The 14,967-nt window shown below is 41.6% G+C and overlaps 1 protein-coding gene across 1 annotated transcript; it reads left to right on the plus strand.

Moving 5' to 3' along the window:
* Window positions 1-3,437: 3,437 nt before the first annotated feature.
* On the plus strand, window positions 3,438-14,234 carry ttc21b (tetratricopeptide repeat domain 21B). The gene is made up of 29 exons (XM_047342590.1): window positions 3,438-3,626; window positions 3,940-4,069; window positions 4,395-4,505; window positions 4,614-4,780; window positions 4,895-5,017; window positions 5,928-6,085; window positions 6,426-6,510; window positions 6,649-6,747; window positions 6,860-7,052; window positions 7,155-7,252; window positions 7,522-7,722; window positions 7,874-8,003; window positions 8,094-8,251; window positions 8,742-8,966; window positions 9,059-9,297; window positions 9,624-9,696; window positions 10,182-10,292; window positions 10,378-10,516; window positions 10,864-10,970; window positions 11,191-11,379; window positions 11,589-11,699; window positions 11,792-11,873; window positions 11,989-12,139; window positions 12,228-12,389; window positions 12,490-12,685; window positions 13,202-13,426; window positions 13,565-13,685; window positions 13,786-13,853; window positions 13,936-14,234. Exons 1-29 carry the CDS (start codon window positions 3,603-3,605, stop codon window positions 14,011-14,013), a joined length of 3,954 nt encoding a protein of 1,317 aa, XP_047198546.1. The 5' UTR covers window positions 3,438-3,602; the 3' UTR covers window positions 14,014-14,234.
* Window positions 14,235-14,967: the final 733 nt, after the last annotated feature.

The raw sequence follows: 14,967 nt of genomic DNA on the forward strand, positions 1-14,967 counted from the left end.
TTTTCTTACATTAGAATTTTAATTATTATTTCTTATTGAAGTTAATCATCTATCAAACACTAAAGCTGCATTACGACTCCATGACCTTCTGTACCTGATCTTTGTTTGATAAACTAATTTCATTGACATCAGGCAAAGATTGAATAATCCTAGTTGAATGAAGTTGATGAGTAACTGTCAGAGTTCATTATGAGGAACCTAAAGATCGAACTACATCGCTGATTCGGTGGCATTACTCATCAGCTTTTACAGTTATTAGCTTGATGACCGCTACACTGCTGATCGCATTAGTGTCATTTCAGAATCTGTAAAATGTTGAAGCTATCAGTGTCTATTTCATGTGCAAAATGTAACGAGCACTCAAACTGTTAATGGTTCAACTTGTATTGATCTGTTGAATCTCTGGGGATATTGAAAGCACTTAAGAATGTATGATTTTAAGCAAATAATCTTGAATGACGTGACAAAACACATTCTTATAAATAAAAATTCTTGACAATGCTTCCGTCTCTAAGAAGGGAGCTTTAGACCTGGAAATGTGTGAAGATTCATTATATTTGTTTGTGTGCAGTATAAAAACATCTGTGCAAGAAGCTGGTATCTGGCTCCTGAGTGCGCTTTGTGGCTTCTGTGCCGGAAACTATTAGCATCTTAAGTGGGTGGAACATTTTTATTAATTATTAACAACAGTCCAAATATTCATTACAGTCCAGAGTTGCTCTTACCTTTTGTGACTGGCTGAATCCTGAGGGCAGTAAACAGAAGGCTGATGGCAAAGTGCTGATTATTCCTGCCATTCTGTCTCACAAAGATGATGCGATTAGGAATTTGTGCCACATCCACTCTGGTGAATGTTGACCAGTGCGCTCTCAAAACCCAAGTCACTGTGATGGAGACAAATTGTCAAATTTTTATATGAAAAAGGTCAAACGATTCTTATTCTGTTAAAGAAAAGATGTATTTTTCCCTATAATATAATTTTAAATGTTAGAGAGACAGAAACGCAGTGTGGGACTGAAAGCAGATCACAGGCCCCCTCATGGCAACAGGTGGCGTTACAGACTGCTTGTTTTAATGATCTTTAAATCAAGAGTGATTTTGCAGATTCTCCTCGCCGGTTGCTCGGCTACGGGACATAAAGACCCTTTAACTGTAATAGGGTGGAGGGCCGGAAGTTGGTCTGCCGTCTGCAGGCCAGACGTCTTGCAAGTTGGGCAGTAATGTGGGGACATGTCATATGTGGAAGGACGTCCACTTAGCTTGGGATCTCGCCACTGGCATGCATGGAGGAGCATGCGATGGAAACAATTCAGAAAGAAATCTGAGAATGCTCCCCCATTACAGCTCAGTAATTTTATTTGCTGTAGGTAGATGGGGAGAAAATCCCATTAGATTAGGTGGTGGTGAGTCCCCCCCCCCCACCAACACCAACACCACCTGCCTGATGTGCTTATAGACAAACACACAGACTGACAGACAGACATGGCAACGACTCACTTTTTAACAAACACACACACTGTTTTAAATGGACCACTCCCCCGGTAACTCACAGCAGCACACACAATCACAACTAATTCAGTTTACAGACAACACCCTCTCCATCGAAAGATTTCTACAAACAATGTCATTACTGCAACTATGTATGAAAATGCAAAACATTAATACAGTACATTTTATATTCAAAATTAGTGCATGGAATTTTCATATTTATTACAATATACTTGAAAACAGGAAATAAACGAGTTCATTGGAAAGTGAACTGATTGTATTATTGGGCATGGCTCTTTGATCGATAATGGTCTGTACAAACCACAATGGATATGGCCATTAGAATGCTATAGCAGCATATCCCAGGGGGTAGATGTTCCACAGTAGTTCCCCTAATAGGTTTTCAGATGCATTCTTTGGAAGTGCAACAACACAAGCAGTACTTATTGCTCTTTGCTAAGTACAACACCTTGAGTTTCTCCTGTGCAACTACTATGTATGAGTATTATTGGGATGACAATGTATGAAATTTAGATTAATACAATAATAAAGACATATCTGTCAATATTATGAGTCATACGTATTAATATGGTAAAATACATTGTGAGATAAATAGTGAAGTACGGCATACAGACATTTACCATTGCTGCACACGCTCAGAGCTCGATAGCAATCTGATTTGCTCTTCCATTGACGTGTGCTGCAGAGAGTAATGATTATGTGCCACAGTTAGTGCTAAATAGTATCTGACAAGGGATGGAAAGGTCTCTCCTGGAACAGTTGCAGCCATGCTGGACACTGGCTGCTCCTGCCATGGGCTCAACACTGCAGACATCAGGAGCTCAATGGAACTGGGTTGCATAACGTTGGGCCACAATTTAACACCGGCCAGATGGAAATTATATTTCCATTGCACGTGATTAATGATGCAGAGCTGGGTCAATAGGTGACAGTTTGCAGCAACTTTCTTGTTTGGCTAACATGAAGAATATACCTTACAAAGTAACAGAAGTTAGATGTTATGTATAGGTCTGGCAAACAGAAGGCCACCCCAACACCAAGCCTACTGACCACATGAATGCAACATGAGTGTAATCCAAGCCACCAAGCTCTCTTAAACTATTTCCATATATTCAAAGTAGGTTAAACTTACTTTCACATGCAACATTTTTTTTGCATGTTGCGTGAAATCCCCTTCAAATAAAATCATGCTGCCTCATGAAGTCATGGCACATGGTTACAGTTTATTACCATGTGCCAGTAGTTTATTTAGATTTATTATGTTTGAATAAATATTTCCCATATAGCTGTTTCAGCTAAATACTGCATAATCATCAGCAGCATCAGCAGCAGCATCATCGTCATCAGCATCATCATCATGTAAAGCTCTGTTAATAGGAGACAAAATGAATGAATTGAATAAATATTTACCCGTATTGATGTTACAGCTAAATAGTGAAGAAGAAGAAGAAGAAGAAGAAGAAGAAGAAGAAGAAGAATGTTTTTCTTCTTCTTCTTCTTCTTCTTCTTCTTCTTCTTCTTCTTCTTCTTATTGTTCTTATTATTATTAGTATTAGTATTGCTACTAATATCATAGTACTAATAATTATAGAAGAGTAACATTTTACTGTATAAAGGGGTAACAGCGCCACCTAGGAGACAGAAGGTGAAACTAGCTCGAGTAGATTTCAAAGATGGCGACGCATCAGTGAATATATTCCCTAAATTTGGTCTGTCAGGCTTCAAACCAAGCTGACAGACCCTGAACACTTTACCACCCTTCGTCCAACTAATCGAAACAATTAAATATCACATATTCACAAACAGTCTCGTCCATTTTTGTGGTTTACCTCTTTCCAACAACACTTAATGACACGGGTACAAGAGTAGGCGGCTCTCAGGTTGTGCCTGAAAAAAAACACTCGGGGTAAAATAACCCCCACATCGCGTACTCGTTACCAAGTTACCAGGCAACGCTGAAGGAGTTGGTGCAAGATGGCGTGAGGACCAAGAACTAACGTCGTTTTTTACGCCAAAACACAACACACACGGGTTAAAGTAATAGCTGGTTTCAGGTTGGTTATTGTTAAAGAGCACAACGCTTCTCAGCCAAGATGGAGGATGAAGAGACAACGTTGGTAAGCCCTTTTGTTTTGATGGTACAGTGCTATGACACTAGCTTTTAGCCTGTGGGGGAAAACAATACAGAACTGGTTAGCGATGTATGAGAGAAAACTGTCCTTTTAAAAGCCAGAAACAGCAGCGACAGACATCGGCTAACGTGACAGATGAGCTAGCTAACGTGAACTGAGGCTAAACGCAGGACTCCTTTGGTTTGCATGTCGTTGTTTTGTCCTGTTGTGGAAACAACACTGACCCCAGGGAGGGAGCTGGTGTCTGGGATTTCTTGGTAATTCACAGCTTCCTGACCTCCTCTCTGTTTCCACACAGGCTTTGATCAAGTACTATTGCTTTGAGAAATACTTCAACCACGCTGTAGACGCCGCAGCAGCTGCTCAGAGGAAGTTTGGCAATGATCACGTCTGCAGTTTTTTCCATGCGTATGGGTCCCTGATGCAAGGTAGGATTCAAAACCCATAATACAAATCATAACTTTGGTACGATGGTACGAAGTCTGAGATTTCCAGAATGAAGTATAACGAGAATAAAGTTCAAACTGTTTGTTTGTCTTTATTATTGCAATATTATGACTTCATTTTTGTAAGATTATGATTATATTTCTCATTACAATATTATCTTATTCTTATAATATTAAGACATTAATCAAAATGATTTGTTTTCTTAAGTATGTCCATAATACTCCATTGCGCATTAGCCAGTTCTGATCAGACTATTGTGTCTTTGCCACCTGCCGCACGTGCACTTATGTCGTTGTCTCACCACAGATCAGATTCAAGAAGCCTCTGTGGAGTTGGAAGCGTTGAGAGACAGTCGGGATGTGTCTCTTTGCACATTGATGGCTCTTGTCTACGCCGAGAAAAAGAAGACACACCCAGGTAATCCATGCAGGAGTGCTTTGATTCATATCATGGCTGTCTGACTTTGAGCAAACTCAGAACTGGACAAACGTGTTGATAGTATTGTCAGTGTCACTGTTTTCACAGACAGGGAAGTCATTCAAGAACTTGATGCTAAGGTCAAAGAGGATCGTAAAAGTGCATCTCCCAAGAGTCTTTACTATGCTGGGCTGTTTCTTTGGCTGTTGGGACGAAATGAAAAAGCGAGGGAGTACACAGAGAGGATGATCAAACTCTCCAACGGCTCTAGAGAGGTGAGATATGTCATGTGTTTTCAAAATAAATCAATATTATTTTTTCCATTTTATTGCAAAGCATTTAAGCGTATGAAATGGCTTGTAAAATTCACATTGATATTTCTTGTTCAGGGGACAATCCTAAAAGCCTGGATAGATGTGACATCTGGTAAAGACGCCTACGCCAAGAAGGCTGGAAAATACTTTGATGAGGGACTGAAGGAGAAAGCAGATGTCTTTGCCCTGATGGGAAAGGTGAGATGAGAACGACAAATTCTAAGGGCCTTCTTTACCACAGCTGAAAATGTTATGATGCTATCATTTCTCCTATTCTCTATATCCTCTCACTGTATTGTGTCTATAATTGCCTAGGTGCTTGATTTATTGCGTTATTTGACTTTATATTCAGCTATTCCATTCATTATGTGAACTATATGTCAGTTCTCTTGGACAATACACCATGTAACTTTGGAGATTTGTCTCTCTTGGTTTGTCTTTTTATGTATTGAATAGGGACAGACTTTTATTCCTGGTTCTATCTGTTATGGAAGTTTTCTGGAAGCTGGTGAAAGGAGAACTCAGGCACCAGCTGATGTCTTATGCAGACGTTTTTAATGTAGACTTGATGCATCAAGGAGACCAGAAGGTGGAACAATATACAAACGCTAACAGAGCATCTGAAGATGTCTCCCACAGCATCCCAGTATATCTCCCTCTACTTGCGTCACCCATTCCAACAGCACATCCATGAATGGCCAGAATTGCTGTCACTCTCTATGTTACATGAAGGTGTTCGCATCCCATTGGATAGTTAAGCCTAAAGCATGCATTCCTAAATCACATTCTGTCCTTACGTCTTGTCCCTGGAGAAATACGCAAAATAGTTGAAGTTGGTGCCTCTCTGTCTGGCACATCTGAGTTAGATATGAAAGTCCCTCAACGTAGACACTACAATGTACTGTTGGTGGGGCCCAAGGTCTATAACCTGACCTTGGGTACTGCTTGGAGAGAGGAGAGAGTATCTGAGACAGGCACTTTTCTCTAAATGGTGTACAGATATAATGTGTATATACACTATTTACATACTATATAGTGGCATATACAGTAATGTGTGAGGATGGTGAATAATTCCTCAACACTATCTACTATCTTTGATTTGTTCTAGGCACAATACTATGAATATCGCCAGAACTACTCCGGAGCCCTGGAGATGGTAAACCAGGTCATTGTGAGTTTCCCTGAGTTTGTGCCTGCTCTTATCAAGAAGATGAAACTGTTGCTCAGCCTTCAAGACTGGGATCAAACCATGGAGGCAGCACACAGGTAATTGTTACCAAATCTTACACAGAGGTCACATCTCTGTCAGCACAAGCTTATTTGAACTTTCTTCCTCACACTCACAGAGTCTGTAGTGAGATCAGGAAGCGCAACAAAACATTTGCAATCGCCACCAGGCATATGACAAAAGCAGTCTGAGTTGTAGCTGCTTGCTAATGGGTCCAAGCAGCACACAGGAGACTGTACAATCTTTGGCAGCCCAGTTTTATTCGACTGGAAGCTTAATACAGTAGTGCAGCAGTATTGTATGTTCTATTACTATCAATCCAAGCTTATTAAATGAAGAAGATGAACTGCATTCACTGCACCGTGTGTCATGTTTCAGGCTCTTACAGAAGGATAAAAATAACCTGGAGGCAGTTCGGATGTTAGCTCTACATTCTTTGTGTAGAGATGGAGATGTTACTGAGGTAAAGCGCACCCATTTTCATTTTCAATTTCATACCTTAAACTCACAGGGATGCAATTCAGCAGGAACCAAAATAAAACAAAAAAAATGTGGGATTGATGATCAATTTACTGCAACTGTTTTCTATGTCCCTTGACAGTCAGTGAAGCAGCTTTCAAACCTCATCAGCAACTTGGATTTTCTGGAACCGCATAACCCCGAGCTTCTCTACAGAATGTCTCTCGCCTTCACTCGTGTTGTAAGATGATTTTCAATATGCTCTGTAAATTCTTAATGCTCCCTTTTTAAAGAATTTCTTGACTTGCGTGGAATCTTTTGATTTAGGACTCTTTATGTTGTTTTCCCTTAAGTGTGGACGAAATGAGAAAGTGATTGAGCAGACGTTCAGGATGGTGGAGAGAGCCTTCTCTGTGGCATCGAGGGACTCCGATTTAGCCACGGAGTTGGGCTACCAGATGGTCCTTCAGGGCAGAATCAAGGAGGCCATGAAGTGGTACAAGACCGCCATGACCTTGGATGAGACCAGTGTTTCTGCTTTGACTGGTAACATGTTACAATAATTAATCGTTGTGTCTACACAACACTTACTTTTCTTACATATGTTTAAATTTGAAGATGAAATATTTTTTCTTTTCTGTTACCCAGGCATAATTCGTTGCCAGCTGATAGAAGGCCACCTTGAGGACGCAGAACAACAGTTGGAATTTCTCACAGAGATTCAACAATCTATTGGAAAATCCGGGGTATTGTCTGTTTTATAAATGCTGACAGACAAGAACATGAAATGTCTTTTTGCTCTATTATTAGAATCCTCTGTAAAGGACTCACATGGTTTAAAAGAATTAGATTTACTTACAAAAAAAAAGACAAAACAAGAGAATCTGGCAAGAAGCAGCAGGAGTAATTCAATATTTAGATTATTGTTTTGCCCTTGTCCTCCTGCCGACCACATTACTTTAATCTAATAGCTTTTGCTTTTCTCCTTCTCATTATTATCACCCCACTCTGTTAGGAGCTACTGTACCTGCGTGCTTTACTGGCGGTGAAAAAGCACCGACCACAGGAAGAGGTTACCAACCTGCTGAACGACGCAGTGGACACACACTTCTCCACACTGCAGGGTCTGCCTCTGGGAACGGAGTACTTGGAGAAGCTCAACCCTGACTTCCTTTTGGAGATTGTCAAAGAGTATCTGGCACTTTGTCCTGCTAAGGTACGGATGGTTTAGTGTGAGAGACTCAGTCAGGTATTCATTTTTCCAACAATGATTGTGTTCTATTTTTCACTCATTTTGGGATAATATGGTAGGGATGTGCAGACGTTATCTTCTTTAGTAAATATCACTTTTACTGTTCATGTTTTAGCCTTTAGCCCAGGGCCAGACTCCTGCTCCTCAACTCCAGCACTGTGCCACGTTGTTGGATACGGTCGTCAAGATTGTGCCAGGTCTCCTCCAAGGGGTCTTCCTGCTCGCCAAAGTCAGATTTCAGTCTGGTGAGCGATGCGTTTCAAATAAATAGGATAGCTTGTTTGTTAGTTTTCCAGTCGCTTCTGATTTAAACTGCGCTGCTTCTGTTCATTCAGGTGACACTGACGCTGCCCAGAGCAGTCTACATCACTGCTTGGAACAGTGTCCATCTCATGCAGATGCTCATCTGCTAATGGCACAGATCCATCTGCTGCAGGGCAACTTCACGTTGTGTTCCCAGTCTCTTGAACTCTGCCTCAGCCATAACTTTGAGGTAAGATCACCATCAGGATGACAGTATCATTGGCTGCTAAATCTTTACGAGACATAAATACAGCTCTTATACCTTTGTCTATAACAGTTACAACAATGTCAGCTTGTCCCCAGCTAGACATATTAATACAGCAAAGAATAAAACAGCAACCAGTAAATATAGAAGGAGTCTTTGATGGTATTGTCAACAGGGACAAGATAACAGCATGTTTTTGTAAATGCCAACAGTTGTTTGGATGTGTTGTCAGGTTTGGCCTCATTAAAAGCTGCTGTCAGATAAATAGTCAGGTTAAAACAAAATCAATGTCAGTGTTAATAGTGGCAGTTCAGCTTAGTCAGGCTGATCAAAGACATTTCTGTGGTGAGTGTTATTTCTTGCTCGAATCAATAATCCCACCACAGATTTATGCGCAATGTTTTGACAATGTTGATATTGTTCACCTGCAGGGATCACATGTCCGAATTTATCATGACTTCCTGTCCCATTCCAGATTCGAGAACATCCTTTGTACCACCTGATCAAGGCTCAGAGTCAGAAGAAGATGGGCGAACTGACGGAGGCTATTCAGACATTGCAGATGGCCATGGCTCTTCCAGGTGTCCGCAGAGCTGGATCCGCATCCAAGTCCAAGAGTAAGAAGATTGAGCTGAGCCCTGCTGACTGTGTCTCTGTCTTCTTGGAGTTAGCTGAGGCCCTGTGGCTCAACGGGAAACAGGTATGAGGCTGACCCTTCGGTATTACACTTGTGTCTGGCCATGAAGAAAAAAGATTTTCAATATTAGCTTATGAATTGATTTAATATTACAGCATGAGGCAGCAAAGGTGATGCAAGATGCCATCAATGAGTTCTCGGGAACTCCTGAGGAGCTACGTGTCACCATTGCCAACGCGGACCTGGCCCTGCTCCGCGGTGACACCGAGCTGGCGCTGAGTATGCTCAGAAACATAACCCCTGAGCAGCCGTACTACATCCAAGCCAAGGAGAAGATGGCAGACATATATCTGAACCACAGAAAAGAGAAACGTCTGTACGCAAGCTGTTACAGGTGAGCAGCAACTTTGGAATCTAAAAGGGATTTTGATGTGAGAAAGTAGCAGAAACTATAAATTCATATTCAATTAAAAAAACCTTATGAGTTCTAAATCTTTGCTTTTGCAGTAATACCAGAACACAATTGAATGCATGACTAGGATACTCAGTCCCAGTGCACAGTTCATCCAGCTGAACCTGTACCAATCTTCTCTTGTCTCTGGTGCTACTGGCAATTGACCGCTAGTAAAGCATGGCTGAACCTCAGACCAGCAAAGACATACAGTATGTCTGCATAATTAACTACTATCATATGTGATGCGGTATCTTTCTTTTCTCCAGAGAGATGGTGGAGAAGATGCCCAGCCCTCACACATATCTCTTGCTAGGGGATGCCTACATGAACATTCAAGAAGTAAGTGGGAGATATTTTCCTTTTCTCATGACATCTGAGATCAGTTTTAAAGGTGCTACATGCTTCAAATAACTACAATCTGTCTAAATAGTCTAATCACTGATTTATTTTGGCTAAGTCATTCATGCCTTTTCCAAAATAGCAAAACTCAGAGGTGTACTGAGCCAGACTGAAGGACAGGGGGACAGTTAGCCATGTAGCCATGATCAAAGGGTACAGACATTGTGGTTCACATAAACTTCAAAGCTCACATGAGCTTGACCGGAGGTGACCGGTCATGTTGACGTATACTCTGGTTGTCTGGTTGTTCAGTATCTGCAGCTTTACCGTCAGCTCTGAGCTTGAAGCATGCAGCGTCATTCAATGTGTTTATCTAATGTCCACAACATGAAAGTGATCCACTCTAACTGCCTGAATAATGTTTACAAAAACCTAAAACCAAACAAATGTCGACACTGCTTAACGTCCTGTTTGTCGATCCTCAGCCAGAGAAAGCCATCAGTGTTTATGAGCAGGCTCTGAAGAAAAACCCCAAAGATGGTGCTTTAGCCAGCAAGATTGGGAAAGCCCTGGTCAAGACGCATAACTACGTCAAGGTTCGCTTGTACACTCATTGAACGATAAACAGAATTCGCAGACAGACAAACCGCCGCTGACACTAATAGCGCTGCTGTTACACAGGCAATAAACTACTACGAAGCTGCCTTGAAAACTGAGCAACAGAACTTCCTGCGCTATGACCTGGCAGAGCTGCTGATGAAGATGAAGCAGTACGAGCGCTGTGAGAGGGTCCTGCATGAAGCTCTGGCCCATGAACCAGGTGCTGAAGGTGTCACAATGCATTCATACACACAGTGGACAGCCCATGTCAAACACAACAATAAGAAGAGAATCTAGTCATGAGGATAGTTTGTGTTTATATGGGGCTGTACATTCTCTTCTTTGCACATAGCACTGACGCTACAGGCCCCAAGGTTGCAGTGTTACCATCTCTGAAAACAATCACTGGTATAATGCATTTGAACAGATATGTGACAAACAAATACCAAACCTTAACAAGTAATGTTTTCAGATATAGTGTATTTATTTTAGGTACATTACAACTGCATAAAAATGTCAAACTTTAATTGTGTTTCTAACTTAATTTCTGTCTTTGGACCTTCCCAGGGAATGAACTAACGGTTCTCTCAGATGATTGTCGTTATCTGGTCCTGTTGGCAAAGATCCAAAATAAGGTTGAAAAAAATGAGGAAGCTTTACTTTCCCTGCAAAGAGTGAGTTGTTCCCATTTCTGACTCATGTTTTTTCCCTTTTGTTTCAGTTCAATTTCATGTTTATTTCCAAGCATTACTTCCCAGCTTAAAAAGATAGACAAAACACCAAATAATGCAAGCTTTCTTGAATCCTAATCATCTTTTACTTGTTTATATAGAAATGATGATGATAAGTACTGTAGTTTCTTGGGTAATAAGGTTGTATTTTTGCTGTCCGCAGGCCCGGGATGTGCAGGCCAAGGTGCTGAAGCGGGTGCAGTTGGAGCAGCCTGACGCCGTCCCCGTGCAGAAACAGCTTGCAGCGGAGATCTGCGCGGAGATCGCTAAACACTACACAAGTCTCAGGGGCTATGAGAGAGCAGTCAAATTCTACAAAGAAGCTCTTGTGTATTGTGAGACCGATCGCAAGGTCAGTGCAGCCGAATCAAAAAACGTTCTGTGTGCTCACTGCAGCTGTGGTTCACAAGCATCTTTTAGGGCCGCGCCCTTGTATTTCTACAATTTTGTGATCATAGTTGTTGACGTAGGAAACAAGGCTTCTTTTATCTTCCCTACATTATTCCACAACTAATCTTGTCACATCAACTTTAAATAAATGAATGTGCTCCCTGTTCCTAGGTGATGCTGGAGTTGGCTCGGTTGTGCCTCACTCTGGATGAGGTTGACGCATGCCAGGAGCAGTGCGGCGTCATTCTGAAGAATGACCGGTTTAATGAGGACGCAACTCTGGTTTGTTCTGTCTGACTGCCACCACAATTGTGTGTAACCTTTTCTTTGGAACTAATTCATAGAACTAATTTCTTACACGTGTTCGTCCTCAGATGATGGCTGACATCTTGTTTAGGAAGCAGGACTATGAACAGGCAGTTTTCCACTTTCAACAGCTCCTGGAGCGCAAACCAGGTGCAACAGAGACATGTTTCTCTTTCCTTGTTTTCTTTTTTTAAACACAAATTGGTGCTCTATGTAAATGTGAGTTGCTGATTTGACCTTTGGAAACGCGTGTCTTTTGTTTCAGACAACTACCAAACTCTGTCACGTCTTATTGACTTGTTGAGGAGGGCCGGGAAGCTGGAAGAAGTGCCCAGATTTCTTGATATGGCCGAAAAAGATTCTTCCAGGACTAAGTTCGACCCTGGGTTTAACTACTGCAAAGGACTTTATCTGTGGTGAGCTTGGAAGTGTTTCCTCTTGATTATGCCAACATGTGTTTGGAGTGTAGTGTGTTATGTGATGAAGCTATCTCTTGCTGCTCAGGTATACAGGAGAACCCAATGATGCCCTGCGACACTTTAACAAAGCACGGAAAGACAACGACTGGGGTCAAAACGCCGTGTATAACATGATTGAGATCTACCTAAACCCTGACAATGACACCATGGGAGGAGAAGTGTTTGAGAATCTCGATGGTGAAATTGGGTAGGCAGCAGCTGCAGTAGGAGCTGATCATTGAAGTAAACATCTGTATACTGGTGTGTTTTCATACCTACAGTCTTAACCTCTAGTGCTCACTCATCAGGAACTCAACAGAGAAGCAGGAGTCAGAGCAGCTCGCGGTGAGAACGGCTGAGAAGCTGCTGAAGGAGTTGAAGCCTCAGACGCCGGGCGGACACATACACCTCCGCATCCTGGAGAACTACTGCTCTTTGGCGACCAAACAGAAGGCCAATGTGGAGAAAGCACTGGGTGTTTTCACAGAGATCGCAAACAATGAGGTAAGTAAACTCCAGATGGTGCATATGATTAACACCACTCCGTCTCGCTTGTGTCAATATACTCACACCAGGAGCTGCACATTATTTCAGGCTCCCTTTTGATGTCAGTCATTCCATTTGATAATAAACTCCGCCTCCACTCCGCAGTGTTGAATCCAATGAGTTCAGTTTATGAATTATATATTTTTTTAAAGAAAAATCACATTACATTTTTACTTATGTACTGAAGGGGGGGAAGGGTTGTTGTCAGATTAGTCTGTCAACCGAAATTCTTGGTTAAATCCAGAAAGACAATGTCCCGCACTGTTGGCCTGGCAAGCTATGAGACAAGCCTCATTCCATTTGATAATAAACTCCGCCTCCACTCCGCAGTGTTGAATCCAATGAGTTCAGTTTATGAATTATATATTTTTTTAAAGAAAAATCACATTACATTTTTTTACTTATGTACTGAAGGGGGGGAAGGGTTGTTGTCAGATTAGTCCTGTCCAACCGAAATTCTTTGGTTAAATCCAGAAAGACAATGTCCCGGCACTGTTGGCCCTGGCGACAGCTTATATGATGCTTAAACAAACGCCGCGAGCCAGGAACCAGCTCAAACGCGTCGCTAAGATGAACTGGAGCCTCGTTGACGCCGACGAGTTCGAGAAGAGCTGGCTGCTCCTGGCGGACATCTACATCCATTCAGGGAAGTATGACATGGCCGGGGACCTGCTGAAGAGATGCCTCAATCACAACAAGGTCAGAACTGAAGATACTGGGATTCATTAAGATTTGATTTCCAGAAAGCTGAGGCAAATTCATACAGAATTCTTTCTCTCCATTATTTTTATTTTTATTTTGATAATTCAGAGGCTTTCACTGCAATGTTTTCCACAGTCATGCTGCAAAGCTTATGAATATCTGGGCTACATAATGGAAAAGGAACAAGCCTTCCGTGATGCAGCGCTCAACTATGAACTGGCTTGGAAATATGGAAATCGGACCAACCCGACCATTGGTGAGTCGAGCGAAATCACATCCAGGTGTTTCTGTAACGACAAAGGGGATTAAGAGAAAAATATCAATTTCATACTTTGTTATGTCTGTTTCTATTTCAGGATACAAGCTTGCTTTCAACTACCTAAAAGCAAAGAGGCATGTGGATGCCATAGACGTGTGTCATAAGGTGAGAACACCTGAGGATGGTTCCAGTTTTAGAACTTCAAACTTTTTTTGCTCCCGTGAATCATGTTTGCTTCCGTCCACAGGTTCTGTCTGCTCATCCGAATTATCCGAGGATGAGAAAGGACATCCTGGACAAAGCTCGCATTTCCCTGAGATTGTAGGGTTGGACCTGTGTGTGTGTGTGTGTGTGTGTGTGTGTGTGTGTGTGTGTGTGTGTGTGTGTGTGTGTGTGTGTGTGTGTGTGTGTGTGTGTGTGTGTGTGTGTGTGTGTGTGTGTGTGTGTGTGTGTGTGTGTGTGTGTGTGTGTGTGTGTGTGTGTGTGAGACTGCTTACGTGAGAGATGGAACCAAGGTTTCTGTAATAAAAAATGTTTCATATTTGATGGAGTTCTCTTCATTGTTTGGTTTGCACTGTCAAATGTAATTTTTTCGGAGTATGTGAATGTGCTGCTGACATTCCTGAAGGAAAACCACAGAGTGCAGGGGGGGTTCAGGCACACGCAGCGTTTTCTTCCCTCACAAAGACACCAAACTCAAAATTGCAACAGATTTTTTGGGAACTCAAAACAAAGGGCTGTTAAAATCTCAATTACAGAACTTAATCTGAAACTGAAATGTTCCCCACATCTGTTAATAAATCCACCAAGCACGTTAAGGTTTGTTGTTGCCAGGATTATGCAAAAGCTGGGGAATGACACAAGGAAGAATGAACTCAACAACTTTTGGTGCAGATACAGAAAAGTGGGCAGAGCCAGGAGTTTCTTTTCACTTTCTAAGACTTTGCATGACAGTGGGTTTTCAACATTTTCACTGATTTCTCCGAGAATAATTCGTGGATCTTGAAAAAACTAGGACACATGTAGGGGACTAATATTTATGAGTGTGTGCAATTTGGTGCAGATCCAAATAAAGATCCAAATCTAGTGAATTTAAATGTGGTATCAATAGGGGACTGTTGGGCCTTGGCAGAGGTATGAACTCTACTGAGTGCCATTCTAGTATTTAATCTTATCTATTGTATATGTATTTTATTTTTTTTTATACTATCCTCATTTATATAAGAATTCATAATGAATATTATCTTATGATTAATTAAGACTCATGAGATGCAATTAT

Source organism: Hippoglossus stenolepis, chromosome 13, assembly GCF_022539355.2.
Source record: "Hippoglossus stenolepis isolate QCI-W04-F060 chromosome 13, HSTE1.2, whole genome shotgun sequence".
NCBI classification, from domain to species: Eukaryota; Metazoa; Chordata; class Actinopteri; order Pleuronectiformes; family Pleuronectidae; genus Hippoglossus; species Hippoglossus stenolepis.